The sequence below is a fragment of the Mastigoproctus giganteus genome, chromosome 4 (genome assembly GCF_048544385.1).
Source record: "Mastigoproctus giganteus isolate SK-2022 chromosome 4, ASM4854438v1, whole genome shotgun sequence".
Taxonomy (NCBI): domain Eukaryota; kingdom Metazoa; phylum Arthropoda; class Arachnida; order Uropygi; family Thelyphonidae; genus Mastigoproctus; species Mastigoproctus giganteus.
The window spans coordinates 77,259,249-77,283,337 of NC_143578.1; the positions used below are offsets into that span (position 1 = coordinate 77,259,249).

General features: G+C 38.3%; 1 protein-coding gene across 3 annotated transcripts in view; it reads right to left on the bottom strand.

Annotated features, from left to right (window-relative positions):
• Window positions 1–24,089, bottom strand: part of MAGE (necdin, MAGE family member) — a 224,698-nt gene that overhangs the window by 199,621 nt on the left and 988 nt on the right. For all 3 annotated transcript variants that reach the window (XM_090371627.1, XM_090371626.1, XM_090371628.1), the window contains exon 2: window positions 9,721–9,773. In XM_090371627.1, the coding sequence (XP_090227753.1) occupies window positions 9,721–9,773 (53 nt within the window). The remainder of the gene's footprint in view (window positions 1–9,720; window positions 9,774–24,089) is intronic.

The window sequence follows — 24,089 nt, forward strand, 5'->3', positions numbered from 1 at the left end:
TATATCAACTGGATGCACTTCTGATATGTTTTTCTTAATTAACAGCATAACACCTCCTCCCTTCCTATCCTGTCTATCCTTTCTGTACACATTGTACTCCACAAATTCCAGTTCTGCATTCCTTATATCTGTGTGACACCATGTCTGTGCTATCCCAACAATATCTGCCTTTGATGTCTTGACCAACACTTCAAATTCATCAAATTTATTTACTATACTTCTAGCATTGGTATACATGTACCTATTCTTATTATTAGTTACCCAAACACATCCCACATACCCACCTGTTTCACGATGACTGCCATCAGTCCCTGAAATCCCCTTCATCTCTCACTCCAGGCCGCTGCTTATTTTAGTAGAAGTAGTGCAAGAATCACCTACACCTCTGCCAGTGGCTACTGTTAATCTATTAGTCCTTGTATCCCCCCAATCTAGCAGTTTTCCGACCAATCTACAACTGCCTCGATAGCATCAGCAAATATTCTTGCATCCTTTCTATTTAAGTGTATCCCATCCCTGTAGAAGCAGTCTCTTGTGTGAATAAGCACAGACCATGCTAAATAAAATTCTACCCCTTGAACCTTGCACATTTCCACCAGGGCCGAATTGATTGACAAGGCTCTCATCATGTACTCCCTCTTATTGTGTCTCGGCAGAATTGCAGACACTTTCAAATTTAACCCTAACTCGCAACCTTTTTGCAACATTGACCTGTACTTGTTAAGTAAATCTGCAGATCTCCTACTCTTAATGTCATTGGTGCCAACAATATCACCCTTTGTGCCCTTAAAAGATGATATATGCTTTACAACATCAACTTTTGCCCCTGGAAGACATACCCTGGTCCTATTCCATCTATCCTTTTTACACAACATATTCCCCGTCTCCCTGACAATAGAGTCACCAACGATAACTAACTCCTGTGGGACCAGCACATTCTGCCTTGGAGATTGCCGCTGTGTTGCCTGATGCCCAGGAGAGAGCTCTGGCGTTGAGCTGGCCAGCTGAGAGCTTGATGGGGCCCCTCATATTAATTTCTTCGAGGGCATCTACCCTACACCTCAAGGTCTCATAGACGCCCATCAGAACACTGAGTTTACGCCTAATTTCTAGACACACTCTGCACCTGGCACACACAAAGACAGCCTCCTTGGCTAGATCATGTTCCGTTGCAGAAAGAAACGTAAGAAATTTAAGAAAATAATTAAGGATGAAAGCTTTCTTTCGCAGCAGGTGTTTATCTGCAATAAAACTAGCCTTTTTCTGGAAGAGAATGGCATGCAGAACATATATCAAGAAGGAGGAGACCACCTTACCTGGCCATAAGCCAATGAAAGACCGTCTTACGTTGCTCTTTTGTGTCAATGCTTTGGGTGACTGCAAGGTCAAACCACTGCTTGAGTACCATTCGGAGAACTCCAGAGCTTTTAAAAACATCAGGAAAAACCGCCTTGGAGTTTTTTGGCATTCCAACCACAAGGCTTAGATGACCAGGAGTCTTTTCTCTGACTATGTGACTGAGGTGTTTGGCCCCACTGTCCGTGACTACCTTAGGGAGAAGGACCTTCCATTGAAGGTTCCTTTTGGTCATGGACAATGATCCAGCCCACCTAATTTGATGGAAGAATTACCCGATGAGTTCAGTTTTATCAAGGTTCACTTCTTGCCACCTAATACAATGCCTATCCCCCAGCCTATGGACCAGCAGATGATCACAAATTTTTAAAAACTTTACACTAAAGCACTGTTCAGGAAATGTTTTGAGGCCACTTCTTCCAGTGATGTGACTCTGATGGACTTTTGGAAAAGTCACTTCAATATAGTAGATGCTGTTTTCTTAATTGTGGTTGCTTTGAAGGAGGTTTCTGTTAGGTGTGCTTGAATTCAGCTTGGAGGCCATTGTGGCCTGACACTGTGGCTCCAAGGGACTTCGAAGGCTTTCAACAATTGGAGGATGAGCCTGTTCTGCAGGAAATTATGTGTCTGGGCAGTTCCATGGGCCTGGAGATCAATGAAGAGGATGTGGAGGAATTGGTGGAGGACCACAGGAAGGAGCTATTATTTGAGGAGCCAGCAGAGCTTCACAATAAAGAGGCAGAGGCACCGAAGAAGAGGAAAGCTTTCGGGGACGAGAAGGACGAGGACAAGGAAAAAAGTCAGAGCATTCCAGCTGAGGACTTTAAAGAGGTGTTCTCTTGCTGGAATAAACTGTCCAAATTTATAAAAGATTATCACCCGGATGTTGCTGCTTTGGAAATGGGCCTTAATCATTTTAATGACACCTTGATGGCCCACTTTTGGAGGGTCCAAAAATCCAGGATAAAGCAGTCAACCCTGGATTCATCCTTCAAAAAGGTGGACAAATACCCTCCAATTGATGAATCTCCCACCAAGATGAGTATGAACGATGACTCCTCTACTTCCACCTCTATGTGATTTTTTATGATTTTTATTAGGGAAAGGTTGCTTATATTTTCACTGGAGAAACATTGTTTATGCCTTTCATATTTTATATAGTGTATAAAAGTTTAATTAATTTTATATTATTTTGACACTAATATTTTTCATTTTGTATTATACTTTTCCTGTTTAAATCATTGTATTCGACGGTAACTTTGCTCTAGACTGCGGGCCTGGAACGGATTACTCCTAAATACATATATTTCAATGTATGCTAGAACGAAAAAAATTCTAGAACGAACGAGAACGAAGTCTAGAACCAATTATATTCGTTCTAACATACCCCACTGACATTCTTTACAATCGCAAGCGTATGTATCATATTTTAGCTATCAGAAACCCATTATAAGTAAATTACCTATTGAACACGTATTGCAACCTCAAATTCATTAAACTGTCGAAAAAAAATAATTGGATTCTTTTCATACTAAACCCCTTTAACCTCATACAAGCCAAGAATGTTTTCACATAAAATAGTAGTAGTAGTGGCACATGATGCAAGAAAGCAAGTGTAGGAGCTTATGCAGCATCAGCCAAAAAAAAAAAAAAAAAAAAAATCACACCATTCCCTCCAAATGCCTGTCCAGTTCCTCCTTAAATTTATTTAACCTATCAACTTCCACAACGACAGATGGAAGTTTGTTCCAGCAATTAACCACCCGCTGGCTAAAGGCAAATTTCCGCACATCTATTCTACATCTGTCCTTTCTTAATTTGAACTTATGTCCCCGTAGGTTCGTAATCTGAACAAGTGGAAGGATCCCATCAGAATTCAGCGTGCTCAACCCATTCAAGGCCTTATAGACCTCAATCAGATCACCGCGCAGGTGCCTAGTCTCCAGCCACTGCAATTTGCAGAACTTAAGCCTCTCTTTGGTAAGAGAATCCCTTCATTCCCCTCACCAATCGTGTTGCTCTTCTCTGTACACGCTCAAGCAAATCTACATCCTTCCTAAAATGAGGCCTCCAGACCTGTACGCAGTACTCAAGGCGTGGCCTGACCATTGCCTTATACAGAGGGACAATCACCTCCTTTTCCCTGCTAGCAAAATTCCTATATATCATTGACAAAACCCCATGACCCGCCCTAGCAGCCTGTCTGCACTGCTCAGAAAACTTCATATCTGACTGCACAATTACTCCCAGGTCTTTTTCATTTTCTACCACCTTAAGTGTAGTACCACACAGTTGGTACGTTTCTCTGGGGTTACTTCTACCCATATGCAGTACTTTGCATTTGTCAAGGTTGAACTTCAGTTGCCACTTCTTAGCCCATCTGCCCAAATTATCTAGATCCTGTTGCAGTAGCACACTGCCATTATTGTCATTAACAACCCTGCCAACCTTTGTGTCATCTGCAAACTTCGACATTAAGCCTGATATACCTTCATCAATATCATTGATAAATACACAAAACAACAGTGGACCCAACATCGAACCCTGTGGGACTCCACTAATAACATTAGTCCACGAAGAGCAGCACCCATTGATTACCACCCTCTGTCTTCTCCCACTTAACCATCCTTTTATCCATTGTAGCAACTTACCCTTAATACCATTCTGCTCCAATTTGTACAGTAGTCTTCCATGCGCAACAGTGTCAAAAGCTTTCCTGAAATCCAAGTATATGATATCAAAATTATTTTTTGCATCCAGTTCCTTTGTGACCACATCATAATAACCAATCAAATTTGTCAGACAAGACTTTCCCTTAACAAACCCATGCTGTGTTTGAATTATTGCTGCAGTCTTGTCTAGATGATCCTGCAATGCATCTTTAACCAGTGACTCCATTATTTTACCCGGAACAGAAGTTAAACTAACTGGTCTGTAATTACTCGTGTCACCCTTCGATCCACCTTTGTGAATTGGGGACACATTTGCACATCTCCAGTCCGTGGGAACCTCCCCTGAGTCCAAGGATGCTCTCATAATTATGGCTAAGGGTTTGCTTAGTTGCTTTGCCGCCTCCTTTAAAATAACTGGATAGATCCCATCCACCCCAGGTGCCTTTCTTATGTTTAACTTCAACAATTTCTCCTCCACTTTGCTCTCAGTTATTACAAAATCATTAAGCACACTGCTACAATTTGATAACCTTCTTCCATTTTCAAACTGTAATAATTCCTCACGTGTGAATGTAGATGCAAAATACTCATTCAGTTTGTTTGCTATCTGAGCAGGATCATCAACAGTCGAACCATCGATGTCAAGTGGACCAATCATATTCATCCCCTTCCTTTTAGAGTTTATATAAGTAAAGAAATCCTTGCTGTTTTTCTTAGCATCTTTTGTGCATACAGGATACTCACTGTGTTTTTTCAATTTTGCTATATCAAATAATCAGGATTTTTTTTTTTTTTTTTTAACAAAACATACAGACAGAAATAGGAATATAATTTCAAAGTGTTCCGCCTTATTTATTGTCTTTTTTATTCTAAAAACATTGATGATCAGCACATACCAATTGTACACTAATTTCGAACATTATGTTCATAAAATTAATTGCAATCTTATCCCACTTACTGTTGTGTTCTTGGAGAAAAAAACGTCTTATGACTTAGCACATTTTCTGATTAAATTAGGCACAATGTGTAACATAAACAACTGAAGAAGTTGGATTTGATTTTGATATATTGATTTGATATTTCAAATCAATATATCAAAATTTATCAAAATTTATCAAAATTTATCAATATATCAAAATTGGTTCTTTCCAATTCAATTTAAGTAATTGAATTGGAAAGAACCAACTAATTTTATTGGAGTAAACAAATCTAAGTGAAGAATGAATTTGAATGAATTAGTCAATTTTTTTTGGCTGGTGCAACAAAAGCCTTAGGCTTCCTTGTACCATATGGCTAATACTAATTTGAATGAAGTACACAATGACAAGACAAGTGTGACATATGTATATGTAATAAATCCATTTGTTAGGAACAGCCAATAACTACTATAATTATGACATTGAATAAATTCTAAAGCACTAAAAATATTCCTTTTGCTATTATATATTTATCTATGTTCTGCATTTTATAAATCTTGTAAATAAATATGATATAATATGACTTTCAATATTTAAATTAAAAAATAAGATCAGGAAAAAAATAAGATAAGAAATGCTTCAGTCTGAGAAACTGAAGCACCAACAGATCAGGCACCCTAGAGCTACATCTTTTCATTTCAGATATTGTCTTGCCTGAGAAATGAAATGCCAACAGCAGCAGTGTCTGTCAAACACCACATGAGTGTCTGTGTTTCAGTTTGAAGGAAAAATAACCATTTTCAATTCAGTAACAAAGCTAAAGTCTCAAAGCTAAAAATTATTTTTTTATAATTAAGACAAGAAACTATCTCTCACAAACACCACTCATCTTTGTTAAGTTGAGGAAGCAAGTAATGGAAAGTTAATAATATAGTATATGTGTGTGCAGTCACAAGAAATATGTCTTCTGCCCTCAGCTGCCTGGGAATAAATAGAAGAAAAATTTAATTCATTATGGCAAATGCTGTATCAATTCTCACAGCACACATGGAGGTGCATGATTGTGTATTAATGGCAGTCCAGTGCATATATAAGCACACTGGATGAGTACGTTGTTAGTAGTTTTTACTTCATTTAAATTTATCACAAATAATGTTTACATTTGGGGGGGGAAACAGTAGGAATTTTCAAACCTTATATGTATACTTTTAACAAAATATACATACAGTTTTAAAAACTCTTTTGATAAATGTTTAATTTCACAAAATATAGACTTATAATTAATTTTGAAATCATGAGTAGGCTATATAATAGCCAATATATTCAAATGGAGGGAAAAATATTTTAGGCAATCCATCCTGCACTAAAATTTTTGTCTTCATCTTAACATTTAATTTTTATTTTTCTAGAAAAGAAATTTTATATAGAAAATAAAAAGGAAAAAGAAAGTAAAGTAATATTGTTGTCAGTTTGGGGTTTAACAGTGCATCGGATAATGCTGCAGTGCTCCAATAAAGTAAATAAAGTTATATTTTAACACAAACTATTGTGTTAAAATATAATTCAATTAAATGAATACCATTACCTTTCAGCTGTAAAAAGATAATGGTCTGAATTCACTTTAACAATCTCTTTAACAATCTCTTTAACAATCTTACAAAGAGTAAAAGGTAAAGTGCACCCATTATCAACCCACTGCAGGATGGAAGCCTCCTCAACAATTCATGCTGAGGGAAATGGACCATAATCTGCCACGCTGGTCGGCAGATCGACCGTATTCAGCAGTCAGGGGCTTGAACCCCGGTCTACTCAAAGAGCGTGTGCTACTGCACTCCCACCCAAAAGATGGGCACCACTACTCTGCAGTCAGCCAGCAGGGGGCATCAAGAGGTGGTGAGATGGGTCAGCTGCCCAGCCCTTGACATTATGTATGGAACTCAAATCAGGTGGGGAAAAGGAATTAGAGGAATAAGGCATGCCTGAAAAGGCTGACCATGTCAGGGCCCATACTAGCTTTCAATACCCACAGCAACTAAGAATTACCAAGAGGGTGTGGAGCAAACTACAGGAGGCTGTAAACCAGTATGGTTTTCATATCTAGATATGAAGCATACAGGCTGTTTGTTTCTTATCTAGATATGAAACATATTGTATCAGTATGTGTCATATTTAGAGGACAACATATTTTTAATAAAATTAAGTAACCAAAAAAAAAGTAATTAACTTTATTTTTAATTAAGTTATCAAAAGTTAAGTAAAAATAAGTTTAAAGTTGGAAATAGTCTTCAATGTGAAAAACTCTGTGCATCCCTGCTTTAGACTCAAAGAAATTAATCTTCTGTTGCCAGTATGGCAACAGAAGATTAATTATAAAAATATGATAGAAAAATTTTGAAATGTAATTTCAAAATTTTTCTATCATATTTTTATTTCATATATATATATATATATATATATACACAGTATTTTGACACCTGTTGGCATCTGTGAGATGCCAACAGGTGTCTAATCTTACCCCACAGCTTTGATTTCACTGGCTAAATGCAAATGGTTGATGTAAATACATTTATGTTGCATCTTCAAAATGCCACATGAGCGGCTGGGGATCAGTAGCCTAGAAAATTCTAAAAAATATAATGAAAACTGGCAAAGGTAAATAAAACCAATACCAAAACCACAGCAAACTTCAGGAAACTTATTGGACAAACTGGTTTCCCGCTACCACAGTTTCTCCCTACATTCTTGGGGAGAAAGTGTGGTAGATGGTGCATGTTATCGGTAGTGACAGTAGATGGATGGTTGGTTGGTTGGTTGGTTGATTGGTTGGTTGATTGGGGATTTATTTGGCGCATCAGCATCTGTGGCCATAGTGCGCCAAGTGACAGTAGAAGTTGATAACGATTAGTTTTTTGATTAGTTTTTTCTCATTATAAAAAGAAGATTATTGGAGTTCATTTATTGGATTATTGGTTTTCTTTACTGCCTCAACCTTAAGGTGTTTATCTCCCCTTCTTGCTGTTTTAAAATAGGAAAACGATTGAGGTGTTATCAGTAGTGGCAGCAGAAGTCATTTTCCTATTTTAAAACAGTGGGAAGGGGGGATAAATAGCCTAAGACTCAGGCAGTCTGAAGGGTGTACCCATAAATAAATTTCAGCAGTGAAAACACAAACTTCAATAATTTTAATAATGAGAAAAAACTAATCAATATCTCGTTATCGACTTTTATTGCCACTACCGATAACATGCATTATCTGTTTACCCCGAGAATGCAGGGAGGAACTGTGGTAGGGGGAAACCAGTTTGTCCGGTAAGTTTGCCATAGTTCTCGTGTTGGCTTTCTTTACCTTAGCCTAAAAAACTTTGTCATTATCATCGGTTTCTTTTATTTTCATTCAATATTTTTAATTGGGTTTAGCAAATCATAATTTTGAATCAATTGAGCAAGCTCAATGCTGATGGCATTCTTCCTCCTATTCAGACTACACATGAGGGGGGCATAAATTCAAATTGAGGAAGGAAGGAAGGTTGCAGAATAGATGTGTGGAAGTTTGCCTTCAGCCAGCATGTAGTTGATTATTGGAACAAACTTCCATCTGTTGTTGTGAAAGTGGGCAGTGTAAATAAATTCAAAGAATAACCAGACAAACTATTGGAAGAAATGGACAGGTGATGTTGGAAGTTAGTTATTTTTATTTTATTTTTTTGCTGACGCTTTATAAGCTTGTTTTTTTGCATCATTTGCTATTACTAAAACTAAGACTAATAATTAAACCTGAGTCATGTGTTTCACCTATAAGTGTTCTCATACAGCAGTGTATGAGTTTATTTATTATATCCTGAAAGGCTTCTAGTTATCCAAATAACAATAATAAATTAATAAATAAGAGAACTTTTTAAGCAAGGCCATTCATTTGAAAGTAGTGCAATATCAGTGCAACTCCTTTTGGAGGCAAAATGAATTGCACTGGTATACATTCTACGGTAAAGAACTGTCCCAGGCATTCTACAGACATTAACTCTTACATGATGTGCTTTTGACAGATTCGTTAATAATATTTTTTGTTATTATTTTGAATAATCAAGACAAACACACCAAAGGCAATATTCAATTGGGATAGGAGTTGGCAAAATTCAAATTTGAAAAAAAAAAAAAAAAAAAAAAATGTAATTGGAAAATGAAAGTAAATAATAGTTTCTAAAATGTTTTTAAAACAATTTATAGACATGATATGCAGAAATATATGCACATGTTTAAAGTTTCGTGCATCTAACAGTTTCTAAAACTGGAAAATGGAGGAAACTAACTTCATTTTTAAATTTTATGTATATAATTTTTTTATTTTCAGTAGAATTAATTATTTTTGTTTTTTTGAAAATAAAAGGTGTGAAAAACAGGTTTTAAAAAATTTTTTTTTTAAAACATACAACAAATATTGCAATCCATTTGAGAAAAGATGAAATATTGGTAAACTCCAAGCAACATAAAAAAGAAATGTTTCCATATTAAAAAGAAAGTTCCCTCATCAGGTGTAGTGCCACATTTTTTTTTGTAACAATTAGGCGCACCACGACTGAATGATTAATAGACCACCATTCAATTCAGTAAAAAAGCTAAAATTTTTTTTTACAATTAGAACAAAATGGGGTATCATACAGATGCCACTCAATTGTGTTTGTTTAATTAAGGTCATGAGTGATGGAAGGTTAAAAAATAAAAGTAATGCAAGGTTTACATATCATTATAATTTTTTCACCCTAATAACCTTTACTCACCACAGAGGAAGTGGCTATAGAGTTTCTTTCTTCTCTTCTAGGCATTTCTGGATCTATTAAGAAAAGTTTAACTGATTATATTTAATAAAGTATTCATAAGTAACAGTTTCATTTCATTGGTAATAGCATACGAAGAAAAAAAAACATACCAAGAAGACAATTTTGAAAGGAACCAGAAAACCCAGTTTATCCTAAAACTTCTCTTACTAATAAATGAATACCATTACCTTTTGGCTATGAAAAGGTCTTTGTCTAAATTCACTTCATACAAAGACCAATCTTACAAAGAACATTACAATATCATATCCTACTAATAATATCAATGTCCTACTACAAAGGGTACTAGGAAAGTTTTGCAATATGACGCAACAATGAATCACAGGAAGCTGCTTGTTGCTGCATGTTGAGACATGTTCATACGTGCATAGTAGCCGCCGCGCCAAGTCGATGGGCTCAGTTATTCGTTAGTAGTGAGAGTGTAAAGTGCTTGCGATGGCATCGTGGTCACGAAATGAGATAAGGACAGTTTTGCGGTATAATTTCGTGCGTGGTTTAACTATAGACCAGTGCTTAGAAGAAATGACTCTTGCACTAGATGATGATTGTTCACATCGTACAATGATATTCAGGTGGTATAGAGAATTCCAAAGGGGAAATTTCACTCTGGAGGATTCTGAGAGGCCGGGAAGGCCACGAACGTCAGTTACGGAGGAAAACGTTACTGCTGTGAGGAAAATGCTTGACGAAAACAGGCGAGTGACCTACCAACAGATAGAGGATACTTTGGGCCTAAATGCACCAGCAATTCGTTCGATTCTGCAAGATCATTTGCACGTGAAGAAACGTTGTTCTCTCTGGGTGCCGCATCAACTGACTGAAGAGCAGATGACACGACGTGTGACTTGGTGCCGGGAGATGTTAAAAAGTTTGATAAGGGACAATCTCGGTATGTGAACAACATCGTGACAGGTGACGAGACTTGGCTGTACTATTACGATCTGCCGACCAAGGCTCAAAACAAAGTTTGGGTCTTTGATGATGACGACACACTCGTAATTGTCAGAAAATCCCGATCTGTAAAGAAGAAAATGATAGCTGTATTTTTCAAATCGAGTGGAATTGTGGAACGTGTAGTTTTGGACACGCAGAAGACAGTCACAGCTAAGTGGTATACTGAACAATGCCTGCCTAAAGTCATTAGATCTATGAAGAACCTGCGGCCAAAGTCAAGAATGGACACCTGGTACCTTCATCACGATAATGCTCAGCTCACCGCGCCAAAGCCTGCACCGAATATTTGACCACGACAGGACTGAAACTTCTCGAGCACCCTCCCTACAGTCCAGACCTTGCTCCCTGCGACTTTGCACTGTTCCCGCATGTGAAAATGAAGCTAAAAGGGAGGCGGTTTTCCAGTGATGAGGACCTTCTACGGGCTTGGGACAACGAGTGTGCTTTACTCCCTAGTGAAACTTGGCAGAACTGGTTTAAAGATTGGTTTCGAAGGATGGAGAGGCGTATTGAATGTAGAGGAAATTACTTTGAAAAAATTAAATAAACAAAGCTGTATTGCAAAACTTTCCTAGTACCCTTTGTAATATCATGCTTCTTAGCTAACATTGAACTTTTGCTGAGATCCCAATTTGAACATTAGCCTACAGGCATTGGTGTAAAATTCAGGAATGTGCTGTTGGACGAAAAAAATAAACATCTTAAAATGCATATTATAGCACGGACAATTTTAAATATTTCTCACTGATTTTTGTTTTTTATTTGTATGTAACCTAAGTGCTGCATTTCAGTCCCATGAACTAATTTTTAGGCATCAGAAACTTATAATGCTGCCTAATGAAAATATTTTTAAATGAAGTTTTTTTTTTTTTATTATTATTATGATTATTTTAAAAATAAATTGTCATTTGTATAATCAGAGTACTTTAATTTTGAAAAACTCATGTTTCTAATCTGAAAAGGGTGTGCACTGGAATTATTAACCTTCCATTGTTAGTGGCATCTGACAGATACCACTTTAAATTTTTCAGTTATTTCTGAAATTTGTCAACTAAATAAAATCCTTCCATGTACTTTTTCTCACCCACATTTGGAATACTGTATTCAGATCTGGAGACTGTATTAAAAATAAGTCCCAACTTCTGGAGAGCATACAAAGGACAATCAGATTAGTGATGAATTCAAATCAATGCACACATGAAGAACGGCTTAAGTGTACAGACTACAAAATATGACAACTAGCAACTAAGAGATGCACCTGAGGTGCATAAAACGATGAAGATGCTGACTAAACTGAATGTAGGTCTTCTTCACGATAACCAGAAGACGATACCATGAAGTTCACATAGGGGCAGCAGGTTACTGAACACTGGAATAAGTGTTCAGTAACCGCTGCCCCTAGGTGTTGTCCCCCCCCAACATGGCAGAGGCAGAGTCTGACTAAACTGAAAGCAGAATTGGATGGTTACTTTGTAGGAAAAAGAATAGTATGAATATTCTGTTTTATTTTATTAACATTTACTTTATATTATTATTATTTTTTGTCCAAATGATGCAGAAAATGTCTACTTCCTTGCATCATTTGGCCTTACTACTAATACTAGTACCCAATATGACATTAACAGTAAAGTACCTCCATTTAGTGATATTAAATTCATTAAACTGTTTGACCACAGTCACTATTTATGACTTCTTGTTTAGAGATAAACAATGCAGCACAGAATTTCACTTTGGCTGCTGTTCATTCACTGATTTCCTTGTGGGTATGTTATCCTTGTTTAAGTCTGATGCTGGTTTTCAGAAATTGTGGAGCTGCAGAGACAAAAAATAATAATAATAATAATGCACATATAATAATAATGCAAATAATAATAATACCTGATATTTTTAAATGTATATAGTTTTCATTAATAATCATTCTATATTTTGCATATAGTAAAATTAGTATAAATTTTTTTCACATATTTTCACGGCATTCTTTCCTACAAACAGCGTGTGATCCTGATCTCCAACCCTGCACGAAAAGTACAACATTATGCTTTATGCCTTCTTAATCAATCAGTTGAGTAAACATTTGTTTTAGAGATTTCAGTCAATTCCCTAGACTTGTAACAAAATTAATCAAGTTTTATAATACACTTCTGAAACATTATACAACACATTAAATAGCTAATTGTTTCTGTAGTAGCTCAGAGAGTTACATTAAATTTAAAAGAATGCTACTATTTTTAAAGCTATGTTTCTTTAGACTAGGATGTCTTCTGCCTGGCATATGTTCATTGCAATATGTGGGAGAAATATGAGATATATTCCAAAAGTTCCCAGAATTTTACTATAAACGTTTATTGGGTGAATAGCTGAACTCACTAACCTAACCACACCTTCAAAGTACCTTCCTTCAGTGCACACATGCACACAATTGCTCCATCAATATTCACAAGCTTCGAAAAATTCTTTTAAATTGTGTATTTTTTTAGCACACATAAGGCCAGTTTGACATTTTCTTTGATGCCATCCACTGTAGTAAAAAAATGATCCTAAAGATCCATTTTCAGTTTAGGGAACAGCCAGAAGTTAGACACTGCAAGGTTTGGGAAGTAGGGAGGCCGCTGCATGACTGTGTTTCTTTTAACAGCCATTGCCATTGCCATGTGAGTGGACACACTGTCATGGTGCAGGATCCAGCCACCTTTCCAGTTTTGAGATCATCTTCACCTCACATTCTCATGCAAACGTGTCAAAACCTCAATATGGTAAACACACACAGAGAGAGAGAGAGAGAGAGAGAGAGAGAGAGAGAGAGAGAGAGAGAGAGAGAGAGAGAGAGAGAGAGAGAGAGAGAGAGTGTGTGTGTGTGTGTGTCAGAAGTAGAAAGGAATCACCAAGAGAGAGAAGAATGGTGATATCCAGCTTAGGACCATGGGTGTGCCAAGCCCATACTCACCAGATGTGAGCCCTTGGGGTGAAGATCAGAAAACACAAATTATGTGCTTCACAGGTAAGTATCCAGTCGACATTTGAATTTATTCAAACTGTCGGCCTCAACTACCTACGAGTGCTGTTCCAGCTATTAATGACTTGCTGGCTAAAAGAAAACTTCTTTCTTTAGAACAGTGAAAATTCATTCATTTTATTAATCCCTCTCAGAGTCTTATAAACCTCAATCAGATCACCCCTGATGTGCCTGGCTGCCAAGCTCTAGTCCACATAATCAGTCTTTCCTCATACAGTCATTCTTCTGCCGATTTCACAATTTGAGTTGCCAGTCTTTGGATCCTTTCAAGAAACTCATGCCTTTTTTTAAGATGAGGTCTCCAAACCTGAACACATTATTCCAAATGTGGTCTTACAATCAGCATTAGCATTAGTAGAGGCATTTGATGCAAGAAAGCAAGCTTATGCAGCATCAGCCAAAAAAAAAAAAAACCCACTTCCACTTCACCCCTCTGTTTGTTCCAAATACCTGTCCAGCTGAGCCTTAAACTTATTTCGGCTATCAACCTCCACCACAAGGGATGGAAGTCTGTTCCACCTAGCAACCACCCACTGGATAAAGGCAAATTTCCGCACATCTATCCTACATCTGTCTTTCCTTAATTTGAATTTATGCCCTCTCAGGTGATTATTCTGAGTAAGAGGAAGAATCCCATCAGCATTGAGCATGCTCAAATCATTCAAGGCTTTATACACCTCTATCAGATCACCTCACTGGTGCCTAGTCTCCAGACACTGTAATTTGCAAAACTTAAGCCTTTCTTCGTAAGAGCACCCTTTGTTCCATTCACTAATCTTGTTGCCCTTCTCTGTACTCGTTCCAGCAGCTCTACATCCTTCTTGAAATGAGGCCTCCAGACCTGTATACAGTACTCTAGGTGTATTATTCCATTGCCTTATACAATGGAATAATCACCTCCTTATCCCTGCTGGAAAAATTCCTGTATATCATTGACAATACTCCATGAGCTACTCTTGCAGCCCGTCTGCACTGCTCAGAGAACTTCATATCTGCCTGCACAACCACCCTAAAGTCCCTTTCATTTACTACCACTGTCAGTGTAGTACCACAGAGTTGATACGTTGCTCTGGGGTTGCTGTTTCCCATATGTAGTACTTTACATTTGTCAATGTTAAACTTCATTTGCCACCTCTCAGCCCATCCTTTCCAGATCCTGTTGCAGCAGCATAGTGTCAGTAGTGTCCTTGACAACCCTGCCAACCTTTGTATCATCTGCAAACTTGGACATTAAGCTTGATATACCATCATCAATATCATTTATAAATACAGAAAACAATAATGGACCCAACACTGAGCCCTGAGGGACTCCACTAATAACATTAGTCCACGATAAGCAGTGTCCATTGATTACCACTCTCTGTTTTCTTCCCTCAACCACCCCTTTATCCATAGCAGCAATTTGCCTCCAATGTCACACTGCTCCAATTTAAGTAGCAGTCTTCATGTGCAACAGTATCAAAAGCCTTTCTGAGATCCAAGTATATAATATCAAAGTTATTCCCTGCATCCAGTTCTTTTGTGACTGCATCATAATATCCAATCAAGTTGGTCAGGCAAGACTTCCCCTTAACAAAACCATGCTGTGTCTGAGCTATAACTGAAGTCTTGTCTAAATGATCCTGCAGTGCTTCTTTAACCAGTGCCTCCATTAATTTTCCTGGAACAGAAGTTAAGCTCACAGGTCTATAATTACTTGTGTCAGCCTTTGATCCTCCTTTGTGAATTGGGGTCACATTTGCACATTTCCAGTCTATGGGTACCTCCCCTGAGTCCAAGGAAGCTCTCATAATTATGGCTAAAGGTTTGCTTACTTCCTTTGCTGCCTCCTTTAATACAACTGGATAGATCCCATCCACCCCGGGTGCCTTTCTTGTGTTTATCTTCAACAGTTTCTCCTCCACTTTACTCCCAGTTATTTCAAGATTCTGTAGCTTACTGCTAGAGTTGAATACACCTCTGGCATTCCCCTTGCTGAATAACTCCTCATGTGTGAATGTCGATGCAAAATATTCATTTAGTTTGTTAGCTACCTGAGCAGGATCATCAACAGTTGACCCATCAATATCAAGTGGACCAATCTGATTCATCCCCTTCCTTCTAGAGTTAACATAAGTAAAGAACTCTTTGCTTTTTTCTTTGCATCCCTTGCCAAGGATTTCTCGTAATCTGCCTTTGCCTGCCTAACCTCCTTTGTAACTTGGTTGCATATCAACTTGTATCTATCATAGGCTTCTGTGTCATGTGTTAATTTGTAAGTATCCCATGCATTTTTCTTCTCTGCCATATGCCTCATTAGTTCATCTGACATCCATTTTGGCCTAAACCGTGAACAATATTTCTTAGTTGGTATGTAAAGCCTAGTAGCTTCCAAGATAAGTTCTTTGAATGCTTCCCATTTTGAATTTGCTGTTGGTAACATCATCAGTTGGTCCCACTGTATAGAATTTAAATACTGTCTCAGTCCATCGTAGTCGCCTTTACGGAAGCAATAACCCTTCCCTTTACCCCTAATGGTAGTTACCTCTTTGAGTAAATCCCACTTCAGCACACTGTGATCACTGCCACCTAGTGGTTCGTTTATCTGCAGATTCTTAATGCATGAAGAATCACTGCTGATAATCAAATTAAGAGTATTACTCCCTCTAGTTGCCTCCCGAACATGCTGATGTAGAAAACAATCATCCAATAAATCCACAAAAGCCCTGCTAGTGTGTGAGTAACCAGCCCCCAAATTCCAGTCAATATCTGGGAAATTAAAATCTCCCATTATAAGACTCTCTGATTTACTGGCCCACTCTATTTCCCTGTACAGTTCCTTATTATACTCATCAGGGTCATTAGGCCTATAACACACTCCTACTCTCAATTTTGATCTCCCAATGCTTATGTCACACCAAACTGACTCAACACTGCACTGTCCGGCGATGTCGACTGGCTTCACTTCCTTGGTTTTTATGTGTTTCTTAACTAATAGCATAACCCCTCCCCCCTTCCTATCCTGTCTATCCTTTCTGTAGACGTTGTACTCCCCAAATTGCAGTTCTGCATCCCTTATATCTGTGTGACACCACGTCTCTGATATCCCAACAATATCTGCCTTTGATGTTTTGAGCAATACCTCAAATTCATCAAATTTATTTACTAAACTCCTAGCATTGGTGTACACGCAAGTATACCTGCACCTGTTTCTATTCTTAGCTACCCTAACACAACCCATGTGTTTACTTGTACCGCAATGGCTCCCAGCAGTCTCTGAAATACCATGCATCTTGTTTTCCAGGCTTCTGCTCATTCTAATAGAAGCAGTGCAAGAATCTCTTTCACCTCTGCCAGTGGCTACTGTCAATCTATTGGTCTTTGTCTCCCCCCAAGCTAGCAGTTTTCCGACCCACCTAACACTGCCTCGGTAGCATCAGCAAATATTCTTGCACCCTTTCTATTTAAGTGTATCCCATCCCTGTAGAAGCACAATTGCTTTATAAAGTTCCCACTTTATGACCTCCCTATCTTTACAAGATAGTGTTCGATAAATCATCGATAGGACACATGGGCTCTCTTGACTGCCTGTGTACACTGTTCAGAAAACTTCATATCTGCTCGAATTGTAACTCCTAGATCCCATTCCTCCTCTACTGTTTTAAATTCAACCCCACCAAGCATACAATTTATTCGTTGGTTGCTATTCTCCCAAGTGTAAGACCTTGCATTTAGCAGCATTAAAACACAGCTTTTTCTTACCATCTTTCAAGTCTATTCGAGTTAATTTATAGTATTACTTACCTGTTTTAATAATTTAACTTATTGCCTAATCCGTAACTTACAACACTAATATTCCTAGAGCTTTTAGAATCGGTGATCTGACGTAGATATAATATCACAAATAGCTCTTGCGAGAGCTTGAATCACGGAGGTGGTAGTAGATAGTTAAATTTATTATAGCTACTTATATTTTACAAACGTAACGCTATACCTTAACATTTATTTTAGAAATGTAACGTTACTGGGGGGGGGGGGTAGTTAGCCTCTGAATCATAGCCTTTTGAAATGTATTGTTTATTTAATGTTTGTGGCTATCAGGAATGGGACATGATATTGATAAGGGAGTTGTATTTGTGTGTGTGCTCAATGTAAGGAGTGTGAGGAAGTTAGGTGCCAACTCAGAGTTGTTATGGGCCTTTATGAGAGCTTGAAGAACAGGGTGGATGCCCTCGAAGGATTTAAAATGGGTTGGCAATGAAGGTCTCAGCTACCCACATCAATGCCGGAACTTGAATTTGACCATCAGGCAACACAACAGCAATCCCCAAGGATTGCTGTTGAAGAACTAGAAGAATCTCCAAGAAGAACTAGTTCTTCTTGGAGACTCTATTATCAGGGAAATAGGGAATATACTGTGAAAAAGGATAGCACAATATATTCCCCGTTTCCCTTTTAGCATTCTTTTTCATGCAAAAAGGATAAATAACAGGACCAGGGTGGTATGTGTGCCACGGGAAAAAGTTTATGATGTTGTAGAGCATGCAAACATAACATTTTAAGGGCACAAAAGGTGATATTGATGTACACGCTGGCACTAGTGACATTAAGAGTACGAGAATTGCAGAATTACTTAACAAGTACAGGTCAATGTTGAAAAAAATCACAGAAAAAAATTAGGAGAATTGAAGAATTACTTAACAAGTACAGGTCAATGTTGAAAAAAATCACAAGTTAGAGTTGAATTAGAAGGTGTCTCCAATTTTGCCCAGACACGGACAAGAGGGAGTATATGATGAGAACCTTGTCAATCAATTCGGCCCTAGAAGATTGTGCAAGGCTCAAGGGGTAGAATTTTTCTCAGTGAGGTTTGTGCTTGTTACCTCTCAGGAGAGACTGCTTCTACAGGGATGGGGTACACTTAAATAGAAAGGCTGCAAGAATATTTGCTGATGATATCAAGGTGTTAGGTGGGTTGGGAAACTGCTAGCTAAGGGGGTTACACAGACTAATACATAACAGTAGCCACAAGCAGAGGTGAAAGTGATTCTTGCACTGCATCTATTGGAATGAGCAGCAGCCTGGAAAACAAGGTGCTGGTGATTTCAAGGACTGCTGGGAGTCATCGTGGAATAAGTAAATACATGGGCTGTTTTAGCATAACTAAGAATAAGAACAGGTGCACGTATATTCTTGCATGAAAACCAATGCTAGGCATTTAGTAAATAAATCTGATGAATTTATTTACTAAATTCATCAGATTGCACATGAAAGACTATTGTACAAATTGGAGCAGAATGGTATTAAGGGTAAGTTGCTACAATGGATAAAAGGATGGTTAAGTGGGAGAAGAAAGAGGGTGGTAATCAATGGGTGGTGCTGCTCTTCGTGGACTAATGTTACTAGTGGAGTCCCACAGGGTTCGGTGTTGGGCCCTCTGTTGTTTTGTATATTTATCAATGATATTGATGAAGGTATATCAGGCTTAATGTCGAAGTTTGCAGATGATACAAAGGTTGGCAGGGTGGTTAATGACAGTAATGGCAGTGTGCTACTGCAACAGGATCTAGATAATTTGGGCAGATGGGCTAAGAAGTGGCAACTGAAGTTTAACCTTGACAAATGCAAAGTATTGCATATGGGTAGAAGTAACCCCAGAGAAACGTACCAACTGTGTGGTACTACACTTAAGGTGGTAGAAAATGAAAAAGACCTGGGAGTAATTGTGCAGGCAGATATGAAGTTTTCTGAGCAATGCAGACAGGCTGCCAGGACAGGTCATGGGGTTTTGTCAATGATATATAAGAATCTTGCTAGCAGGGAAAAGGAGGTGATTATCCCTCTGTATAAGGCAATGGTCAGGCCACGCCTTGAGTACTGCATACAGGTCTGGAGGCCTCATTTTAGGAAGGATGTAGATTTACTTGAGCGTGTACAGAGAAGGGCAACAAGATTAGTGAGGGGAATGAAGGGATCCTCTTACCAAGAGAGGCTTAAGTTCTGCAAATTGCAGTGGCTGGAGACTAGGCACCTGCGCGGTGATCTGATTGAGGTGTATAAGGCCTTGAATGGGTTGAGCACGCTGAATTCGGATGGGATCCTTCCACTTGTTCAGATTACGAACCTAAGGGGGCATAAATTCAAATTAAGAAAAGACAGATGTAGAATAGATGTGCGGAAATTTGCCTTTAGCCAGCGGGTGGTTAATTGCTGGAACAAACTTCCATCTGTTGTTGTGGAAGTTGATAGGTTGAATAAATTAAAGGAGGAACTAGACAGGCATTTGGAGGAAATGGTGTGATTTTTTTTTTTTTTTTTTGGCTGATGCTGCATAAGCTCATACACATGCTTTCTTGCATCACATGCTAGTACTACTACTACTACTATTTGAGGTGTTGGTCAAAACATCAAAGGCAAATATTTTTGGGTTATCAAAGACGTGATGATAGAAAGGATAGCCAGGAGAGGAAGGGAGGAGGAGCTATGCTGATAGTTAAGAAACACAAAATTCAAGGAAGCACATCCAGTTGACATGGGTGGCCAGTGCAATGTTGAGTCAGTTTGCTGTGCCATATGCACTAGAAAAGCAAAATTGAGAGTAAGAGTGTGTTACAGGCCTAATGACTCTGATGATTACAATGAACTGTATAGAGAAATAGAGTGGATCAGTAAATCACAATGTCTTATAACGAGGAATTTTAACTTCCAAGTTATTAACAGGAACTTGCGGCTTGGTAACTCTCACACTATCAAAGCTTTTGTGGATTTATTGGATGATTGTTTCCTATAGCAGTATGTTCGACCGGCAACCAGAGGGAGTAATACTCTTGATCTGATTATCAGCAGTGACTCTTCATGCATTAAGAATCTACGGATAAAGAAACCACTATGTGGCAGTGATCACACTATGCCGATGTGGGATTTACTCAAAGATGTAACTACCATCAGGGGTAAAGGGAAAGGTTTCTGCTTTCGTAAAGGTGACAACGTTGATAGCAGACAGTTTCTAAATTCTACTCAATGGGACCAAATGAAGATGTTATCAACAGCAAATTCTGAATGGGAAGCATTCATGGAATTTACCTTGGAAGGTACTAGGCTTTTCATACCAACTAAAATATATTGTTCAAAGTTTAGGCTTAAATGGATGAACTAATTAGACTCGTGGCAGAAATGAAAAATGCATGAAACGCATATAAATTGTCAGTTGACAGAGAAGCCTACGCAAGACATAAGCTAGTCTGTAATCAAGATACAAAGGAGGTTAAGCTGGCAAAGGCAGATTATAAGAAATCTTTGGCAAAGGATGCTAAGAAAAACAGCAATGAATTCTTTACTTATATAAACTCTAGAAGGAAGGCGATGAATCAGATTGTTCCACTTGATACTGATGGTTTGACTGTAGATGATCATTCTCAGATAACTGCCGAACTAAATGAGTATTTTGCATCTACATTCACACATGAGGAGTTATGTTATTGTTATTTGGTTTTTAGGAGCATTAGCAACTAAGGCCATATTGCTCCGGGATATGCGGTGGTCATTCCCTGACCTTTCCACATCCTCCGTATTTGGTGGTGACGGGCTCGAACCCCGGTCTAATCAAGAAGCGTGTGCTACGCACTGCTGCTCCTTCCCACCTGGCTACGGAGGCGCCTATGAGGAGTTATGTAAGGAGGAGAGGACCAGATGTTTATCAAACTCTAACAGGGAGTTAAATGATTTTGTAATAACAGAGAGCAAACTGGAGGAATAATTGTTGAAGTTAAACATAAGAAAGGCACCTGGGGAGGATGGGATCAATCCAGTTATATTAAAGGATGCAGCAAAGGAAGTAAGCAAACCCTTAGCCATAATTATGAGAGCTTCCTTGGACTGAGGGGAGGTCCCCATGGACTGGAGATATCCAAATGTATCCCCAATTCACAAAGGAAGATCAAAGGGTGACACAAGCAATTGCAGTCCTGTAAGTTTAACTTCTGTTCTGGGAAAAATAATGGAGGCACTGGTTAAAGAAGCACTGCAGGATCATCTAGACAAGGCTGCAGATATAGTTCAAACACAGAATGGGTTTGTCAATGGAAAGTCTTTAATTTGAGTGGATATCATGATGTGGTCACAAAGCAACTGTATGCAAAAAATAATTTTGATTTTAGGAAAGCTTTTGATAATGTTGCACATGGAAGACTACTGTACAAATTGGAGCAGTATGGCATTAAGGGCAACTGAAGCTATTGTTATTTGTTATTTGGTTTTTTTAGGAGCATTAGCAACTAAGGCCATATTGCTCCGGGGACATGCAGTGGTCATTCCCTGACCTTTCCGCATCCTCCGTATTTAGTGGTCATGGGCTCGAACCCCGGTCTAATCAAGAAGCGTGTGCTACACACTTCTGTTCCTGCCCACCTGGATATGGAGGCACCGGCAATTGATGCTATGGATAAAAGGAATGATTGAGTGGGAGAAGACAGATTGATAATCAATGGACACTGCTCTTCATGGACTAATGTTATTAGTGGAGTTCCCCCCCCCCCGGTGTTGAGCCCATTGTTGTTTTCTGTATTTATTAATGAAGGTATATTAGGATTAATGTCCAAGTTTGCGGATGATACGAATGTTGGCAGGGTTGTTAATGACAGTACACTACTGCAATAGGATCTAGAAAAGTTGAGCAGATGGGATGGGAGGTGGCAAATGAAGTTTAACATTGACAAATGGAAATTATTGTCAGTTCTGCTATAACGTGCATTTTCGCAACACAAATCTGCTCTAACGTGATTGATATATTTATATTAGACAACGATGCAAGTATAATGCAATTTTTGCATTGGCTCTTGTGCCATTTTGTCTGTAACACAAGGTGAACGCGAAACCTGGCACCAAGCTGAATGTAGCTTGGTGCCTGTCAAACGTCAAAAGTGCAAAAGATATATTTCCCATGTACTGTAGTTGTATTGGTCAGAGACATGCTGTTGTCATTTGCTGCATTCACAAGATAAAACATGATATTGTAGGCTGACTCATGTTTTCAGGTGCTCACATTTTTCTGTTCGAACAGAAATTTCGTGAGGCATGATAGCATGAGCACATTTCTGGAGGTCACTACCATAAAACAATAAAAACAATTTGCAACTCCCAGTTTGTTCTTTTCTGTAAGTGCAATCTAATTATAAATGGGTAGTAAACTCAGTCTTACTGCATTTGCGATAATACCGATTGCTGGAATTGTGTGGGTTTTTACGTTATTATAATTAAATGTATTTCCCCTTCCATGAAATATTCAATCATATAAAAACCATAAATACATTTTCAGAATCTTTTCTTCATTCCTATTTTTTTAGTTTCGTAAACTTGTGCAATTTGTGCATCCTGGGTTTGTCATAGGGGTGCATATCTGGTGAGTATGGGCTTGGCACACCAGGGTCCTGAGCTGGATATCATTATTCTTCTTTTTCTTGGTGATTCCTTTCTACTTCTCTCTCTCTCTCTCTCTCTCTCTCTCTCTCTCTCTCTCTCTCTCTCTCTCTCTGGGTAATTCAGAAATTTTTTTTTTTGTCTAGTGCAGCATAAGCCTTAGGCTTCCTTGCACCCTATGGTTAATAATAATATCCTATTATGACATTCTAATTTCTTTGCCTACTTCTCTATAGTTGTTCATTATACTTTGCCTATAATATACTCCTATTCCAATTTTTGTTTTCCCGGTGGTTATGTCAATGACTCAACAGTGCACTGGCCACCCACATCAGCTGGGTTTGTTTGTTTGTTTTTTTGTTTTAGGGTTTTATGGTGCATTAGCATCTACGGCTATAATGCGCCAAGTCAAAATCATCAGCTGGGTGCACTGCTACCTTAGACTCTATATGCTTTTTAATCCACCTCCTCTTCTTTCTGTACACATTGCACTCACCATATTCGAATTCAGCATCCCTTATGACTAAGTTCTAATATCACTACAATGTCCACATTTAAGATGTAACCAATACTTCAATTTCATCAAATGTTTAATAACCCCAGAGGCTGACATCTAGTGAGTATGGGCTTGGCACACCCAGGGTCCTGAGCTGGATATCTTCATTCTTCTCTTTCTTGGTGATTCCTTCCTACTTCTGACTCTCTCGGGTTAACTCAGTTTTTTTTTTTTTTTGTTTTTTTTAGCTGTTGCCTCAGGCTTCCTTGCACTATAAGGTTAATAATAATATGCTGCATCAGCATACAAGCAATTACATTTGCTCTACTGTACCACTATAGCTGATGAAGGGTGCCGCTGATGCCGAAAGTTAGTGGTTTTAAACTTTTATCTCTTTTAATTTTATATATTTTATTCTTGTTATACATTTATTTTATTTCGTTTTAATATTTTAAT